This window comes from Megascapheus bottae, chromosome 28 (assembly GCF_031878675.1).
Source record: "Megascapheus bottae isolate mThoBot1 chromosome 28, mThoBot2.hap1, whole genome shotgun sequence".
In the NCBI taxonomy this organism is placed as follows: Eukaryota; Metazoa; Chordata; class Mammalia; order Rodentia; family Geomyidae; genus Megascapheus; species Megascapheus bottae.
Genome location: NC_143536.1, coordinates 16,557,672 through 16,563,910, shown reverse-complemented (window position 1 = coordinate 16,563,910; position 6,239 = coordinate 16,557,672). Strand labels below are relative to the sequence as shown.

Genomic DNA, 6,239 nt, shown 5'->3' with positions numbered 1-6,239 from the left:
CTCAAACACACGAAAACCATGAGTGAAAGGGGTATTCTTTTAAGAACAATTGGAGGAGGCCAGGAGCATGGCCTAGTGGTAGAGTGCTTACCTAGTACGCACGAAGCCCTGGGTTCGATTCCTCGGTACCACATACATAGAAAACAGCTGGAAGTGGTGCTGAGGCTCAAGTGGTAGAGCAGGAAGCCTGGAGCAACAAGTGTCCAAGGACAGTGTCCAGGCCCTGAGTTCAAGCCTCAGGACCGGCACCCTTCTATTTCCCCTGCTATTCCCACCCCTGCCTTTACCCCCTGATCCCCAGCTAAGCCCCACTCTCCTTTTTGCTGCCCACTGCCTGGCTCCGTCCCACCCTCCATCCCCATCTTGCACTACTAAAGGGCCCCAGCCACCACCTCCTGCCTTCAGCCTCCTCCCCTGACCTCCTCTTCCTTCCCGCACTTCACACCCCCACCTCCCTCCTTCACCACCTCCCACTCTGCAGACTCCCGCTCACGGCGGATTTCCGCTCCCTCCACCGGATCTCGCGAGACTTCACCCGTGAACGTGCTCTCCCTCCACCGGATCTCGCGAGATTTCACCAGTGAACGTGCCGAGTCATCGTCCCCGGTTCCTCCGGCGACGGCAGCCATAGCTGAGGCGTGGAGGGTGGCGAGGCACGGTGGGGAAGAGACGGTAAATTCAGGCCGCAGGGCCACCCCGGGTCCCCTCGCTTCCCCGGGTCCCCGGTTTTCCCCTCAGAAGCGGGGGGCCGTGGCCGTGCGGGGTGACGCGAAGCGCCCCCCCCCCCCCCCCGGGCCTCCATGAGTCGGCGGCCCCGGCCCTGGGGAGGCGGCCATGGCCTGGGGTGTTAAGAGGCCGGCGTTCTGAGAGCCGAGGCCTCCAGACGGGGGCGAGGGGCAGAGACATGGGGTGTCTTCCCGGGAGGGTCCCCAGCGCAGGAGCGAGGGCCGGGGAGAAGGGACTCGGGCGGGACCGCGGTGGGCGGCCTTGAGGACAGAGCTGTCACTCACGTGGGCCTCGGGCTCAGCGGAGGAGAAGCAGGTGCGGAGACAGGGAGGTGAGGATGAGGCTTTGGCCTGGGTGTGGTGTAGCCCATGTGTAATGGAGGGTTCGAGGCCAGCCTGGATGGGAGATACAGGATAATGATCTTGTCTCTTCTGTGCTCAGCTGGATGCATATCCTCTTGCCGGCAGCGGATGTGCCAGCTGTGCCAGAATGAAATACACACGAAAGCTGAGGACTCCCTCATTCTTGCCAGAGCAGTGATCCTGGCCCTGACCTGGTCCCTTCGAAGGGTGGTAAAAGAGGGAGTGGCTCATGCTTGTTCCCTGTATATTCCTTCAGCATTCACTTCAGAGCAGAAAGAAGAGCATGTGTGACCCACCGAGACTCCTGGAGCTTGCTGAGCAGAGTCTGTTGAAAGATGAGGCCTTGGCCATTGCTGCTCTGGATGAGCTGCCTGTGGAGCTCTTTCCACCTCTGTTCACGGCAGCCTATGCTGGGAGACACAGTGAAACCCTGAAGGCAATGGTGCAAGCCTGGCCCTTCGCCTGCCTCCCTTTGGGGGCCCTCATGAAGGAATGGCAGCCTCACCAGGAGACCTTCCAAGCTGTGCTCAGAGGGCTGGATGCACTCCTTGCTAAGGAGGTTCGCCCCAGGTGAGGAAGACCCAGCATCCAGAGTTTACTGGGAGCCTGAACAAGACACAGCTGGGATGGGGGTACGACAAACAGTGGCTTCGTTGGTGGCTCAGAATGGGCCATCAGATGTGCTCAGGTGACAAGGAACTTATGCTCACGACATCCTAGTGGTATTAAAGGTATGAGAAGTAGAGGTTGGGGATACATCACCACAGTAGAGTCCTTATCTAGCACTTGTGAGGCCCTGTTCAGGCTCCAGAACCACAAAATGAATTTCTGTGCCTCATTCTTAGAGTTCTTCTCTGACTCTAAGTTAATCACTCATTTCTCCCATAGGCAGTGGAAACTGCAAGTGCTGGATTTACGCCAGAAAACCCATCAAGACTTATGCACTCTGTTGGCTGGAACCAGAAATGATCTGTGCTCATTGTCAGAGGGCGCTCAGCCCATGAAAAAGAAGCAAAAAGTGAGTGGCTCCAGAATGGGGGCCAAACAGCCCTTGGCTTCTGTGCAGGTGCTCATAGACCTGAATTTCAATAGAGGCAGCCATGATGAATTTCTGTTCTCCCTCATTGAGAAGGTCAAGCAGAGGAAAGGTTTACTACACTTGTGCTGTAAGAAGCTAAGAATTTTTGCAGTGCCTAGGCAAAATATTAAGATGATCCTGAAAATGGTGCAGCTGGACTCTGTCCAGGATTTAGAAGTGACCTTTACCTGGAAACTGTCAACTTTGGGGAAGTTTGCTTCTCATCTTGGTCAGATGGGTAATTTACGAAGACTCCTCTTGTCTCACATCCAAACATCTCCCTGTACTTCCTCAGAGGAGGAGCAGTGTGTCAACCAGTTAAGCACTCAGTTTCTCAGTCTGCGTCACCTGCAGGAGCTGCATTTGGACTCTATCTCCTTTCTTCAAGGCCGCCTGCACCACATGCTCAGGTGAGGAATAGCAAGTGCTCTGTGGACCAGAGCAAGCTTTTCTTCATTGTGCCAAACACAATCAGTATGTCTCAGGATGGAAACAAATTGTCTTGTTCTGAAATAGACAAATAGTTAAAGGCTGTCTTAGTCTGCTGCCCAAAATGTAATTGTATTGAATGAGTATAATCTCTTAAGTTATAAAGGCATTTACTTTGCCTCACAATTTTGGTCCAAGGCATCCTTTGGGTGGCATCCTGTGACAGCCTTCTTGCTGGCAGAGTCCTAAAGCAATGCAGTGTGTCATGGCAAGACACTGAGTATGCTCAAAGGATATAACACATCTGACACACACGGAAGCTTGGCAGGAGTATCTTGACTTTGAAGCCAGCCAGAACTACATAGTGAGACTCAAAAAGCTCCATCCCCTTCGATAGAAAAAAAGGAAGGACTGGGAATGTAGCTTAGTGGTAGCGTGCTTGCCTAGCATGCATGAAACTGGGTTCGATTCCACAGTACCACATAAACAGAAAAGGCTGTAAGTGGCTCTGTGGCTCAAGTAGTAGAATGCTAGCTTTGTGCAAAAGAAGCTTAGTTCAAGCCTCAGAACTGTTGAAAGAAAGAGAGGAAGAAATAAATAGAGGGAGAGAGCCGGGGGGGGGGAAGGAAGGGAGGGAGGAGAGAGGGAAGGAAGAGGAAAGAAAACCTAGAATGAGAGCTAGAGAGAGTGTACATGTGCATGTGGCTTATGAGCATAGAACCTAGCCAAACCAGTTTTTATAGTGGATTCAGTCTGGACAGCCCATCATTGATATGTTCAATGATGAGATTAATCCACTCCTGACAGTATAGCCCTAATCATCTCTTAAAGGTCCTTCCTTAATACCTCATAATTCAATTTCAACATGAATTTTGGGAGTAATGGACCCTATTAAGAGTTAAGAATTATGCCGGGCGGTGGTGGTTCATGCCTGTAATCCTAGCTACTCAGCTACTCAGGAAGCTGAGATCTGAGGATCAGGGTTCAAAGCCAGCCCGGGGCACAAAAGGACTTGAGACTCTTATCTCCAGTTAACCTCCAAAAAAAAATGAGAAGTGGAGCTTGGCTCCAGAGTAGGGCAGTAGCCTTGTGCTGAAGAGCTCAGGGACAACACCCAGGCCCAGGGGTAGGGTGGTAGCCTTGAGCTGAAGAGCTCAAGGACACGGTCCAGGCAAAGTTCAAGCCCCATGACCCACAAAAAAAAAGGGTTATGAATTAGATACTGTTGTGATGGTAAATGTTTACTAGAACACTATTTAATGGAGGATTTGGGAATTATTCCTTAGAAAGTAAGTCTTAAGTTAAGATGTCCAAAAATAGTTATATGAGAAGGACTCTGAAGGGAGAGCCCATCTAACTTTCGATTTTGGATGGCAAACACTGCACTCAACTAAGTTTCTCAGCTTGAGCTGCTTTGATCCTGCTTCAAATTTCTTGTCTGTAATGACTTGTTTGGAACTCCAGGAATATACATGATTGTGGAGATGAGAGGGAAGGAGTAGAAGTGGGAATTGTGCACTCTGAAAGGTAGTTTGCTGATAACACAGGACCTTGTGGTTCTTGCGGGTCCCTACAAGCTGGCTGTTTGTAACCTTGCTTAAATTTATTCTTTGTGAATATTTCCAAGTCACTTCATTGATTTGGGTTACAGTGTGGCTGGAAGGAAGCCTGAATTGAAAGTATTTTCTTTTTGTTTAAAAATAATTTTCTCTTGGCCGGGAGTTTGGCCTAGTGGTTAAAGTGCTTGCCTAACATGCACAAAGACCCGGGTTCGATTCCTTGGTACCACATACATAGACAAAAGCCGGAAATGGTGCTGAGGCTCAAGTGGTAGAGTGCTAGCCTTGAGAAAGTCCAAGGACAGTGCTCAGGCCCTGAGCTCAAGCCCAGGACTGGCAAAAAATAATAATAATTTTCTCTTATTAGTCAATTTGAAAGAATTTTTAGTGGTTCTTCTGAAAACAAAATTCACTAATGCCCTTCCTTATTTGAAACATGGGTTAAGACTCAGAACTGAGTATGTTCTGTTGTCTTATTCAGTGCTCACACCACCCAACTAAGAGGTGTATGTTTTACATTGCTAGCAGATAAGCATAGAGCAGTGAAATTTCATTTGCTTGACACAATCACACAAGCAATGTTAAAATGAAGGATCTACTATGGCATTCTGGAGGCTGACTTTCAGGAAGATTTGGGTTTTTTCCTTGTTCTCCCCTCTGGGTCCTCTCCAACCCCTGCTACTTACTACTACTAGTCCCCAGCACTAATTGTTCTGTCTCTCCTCAGGTGTTTGAAGAGCTCCTTGAAGATTCTCTCACTCACCAATTGCTTGCTTCTAGAATCAGACTTGATAAATTTGTCCCAGTGCCCCAGTGTTAGTCAGCTAAAGGAACTACGTCTAAGCAAGGTCAGTCTGAGACCCTCTGAGCTTTGCTAGAGAGTCTCTCCCATCATCCAGGACCCCCATTGTAATGGAATCCTGCCTACCCTGAGCCACTGCTTCCAGCTGAAGCCACAAGCTTTAGCTTCTATGGGAATCCCATCTCCATAGCTGTGAGTAGAGTCAGTCAGATCTGGCTGAGTCAGCTAGAGCAGCAGTAGAAGCACACTTCCTGCTCATAGAGACGTGACCCACAGGCATGTCTGCCTAGCTTGCCAGCCATGAGCTGTCCACGCTCCCTGTACTACCCCAAGGACCAATCAGTACCCGCCTCAAGTGCCTTACATCAACTTCCTTCTAGGTGATTGGCCAGGTGAAACTCAGGAGGTTGGGGTGCTGGGGCTATGTAATTCCTGATCTGCACAACAGTAAATGAGACCTGCTCATGCTTGTCCTCCCGGCGTGTGTCCTGTGTGCTCGTCGTTCACGCTTACCTCCTGCCAGAGATCTAGCCCCACAAGTGGCACCCAACGTGGGGCCTGAGAGTCTTTGGCAGACGGACCATCTAGTGCAAGGTAAGCGCCTCCATGGACAACTTTCCACCTGCAGCGTGGGAGCCTCAATCACGAGCGCTTGTTGCCCTGCTTTGGAGTAGGCAGATAAAGGTATCAGAAAAGGAAACTAGTCTAATATAGGAAATAGTAAATGATTTGTGTCCATGGGTTGATTCCGGGACTATTTGGGATCCAGATAGCGGGACCCATGTCCTCGAGGCAGCTTGCAGAAAGGAAGTTCGTGAAGGTACTGAGCTGCCCTTAACTTTCTACCCTATTGTGGTGGCCATCCAAGCCTGCCTGTTGGGGAGTGAGGAAGGGGAAAGTCTGCAGGTGTTTAACGCCTCCCTACGGGAGGAAACTGAACATGCAGAAAGTGGCAGAGCTGCTCAAGCACTTCTTGTGGCACAGCAAACAATTCCACCATGATTCTGCCATCATGTGACTCAGAGTGCCAACTGGCTCTGCTCACCAAGCCACTTCTGCTGCACTATCAATCCCAGGAGATTTGTCCAACTGCTTCTTTTGGCTGTTTATGTCAGCCTGGGAATCCCCCACAGGGAACTTTATATCCTTGGGTGGGCATATCCAGTTTTGCCCAAGAGGGAGAATCTGTTGTTCCCCTCATTACACAACAATTGTTTGCGGGCCCTCCAACCACGATGACTATGGCATCCAAGCCCATGGACGAGCTTTGGTTCGCATTCCCG

At 50.2% G+C, this 6,239-nt stretch overlaps 1 protein-coding gene across 2 annotated transcripts; it reads left to right on the top strand.

Annotated features, from left to right (window-relative positions):
- Window positions 1-592: 592 nt before the first annotated feature.
- On the top strand, window positions 593-5,423 carry LOC150045333 (melanoma antigen preferentially expressed in tumors-like). Of its 2 annotated transcripts, XM_090320674.1 has the most exons (5): window positions 593-672; window positions 1,345-1,658; window positions 1,977-2,576; window positions 4,882-5,002; window positions 5,337-5,423. In XM_090320674.1, the coding sequence occupies exons 2-5, from the start codon at window positions 1,372-1,374 to the stop codon at window positions 5,409-5,411; spliced, it is 1,083 nt and encodes a 360-aa protein (XP_090176800.1). In that variant the 5' UTR covers window positions 593-672; window positions 1,345-1,371; the 3' UTR covers window positions 5,412-5,423. The 2 variants fall into 2 exon arrangements, with proteins under 2 accessions (XP_090176800.1, XP_090176799.1); XM_090320673.1 differs by lacking the exon at window positions 593-672 and having other exon boundaries at window positions 1,318-1,658; window positions 4,882-5,423.
- Window positions 5,424-6,239: the final 816 nt, after the last annotated feature.

What these genes read in the sequence shown, in the direction of transcription:
- LOC150045333 (XM_090320673.1), top strand. Translation starts at nt 1,318, where the DNA reads ATGCTTGTTCCCTGTATATTCCTTCAGCATTCACTTCAGAGCAGAAAG. An exon ending in GCTAAGGAGGTTCGCCCCAG is followed by an intron (nt 1,659 to 1,976) that starts GTGAGGAAGACC and finishes TTTCTCCCATAG; the next exon opens with GCAGTGGAAACTGCAAGTGC. An exon ending in CGCCTGCACCACATGCTCAG is followed by an intron (nt 2,577 to 4,881) that starts GTGAGGAATAGC and finishes GTCTCTCCTCAG; the next exon opens with GTGTTTGAAGAGCTCCTTGA.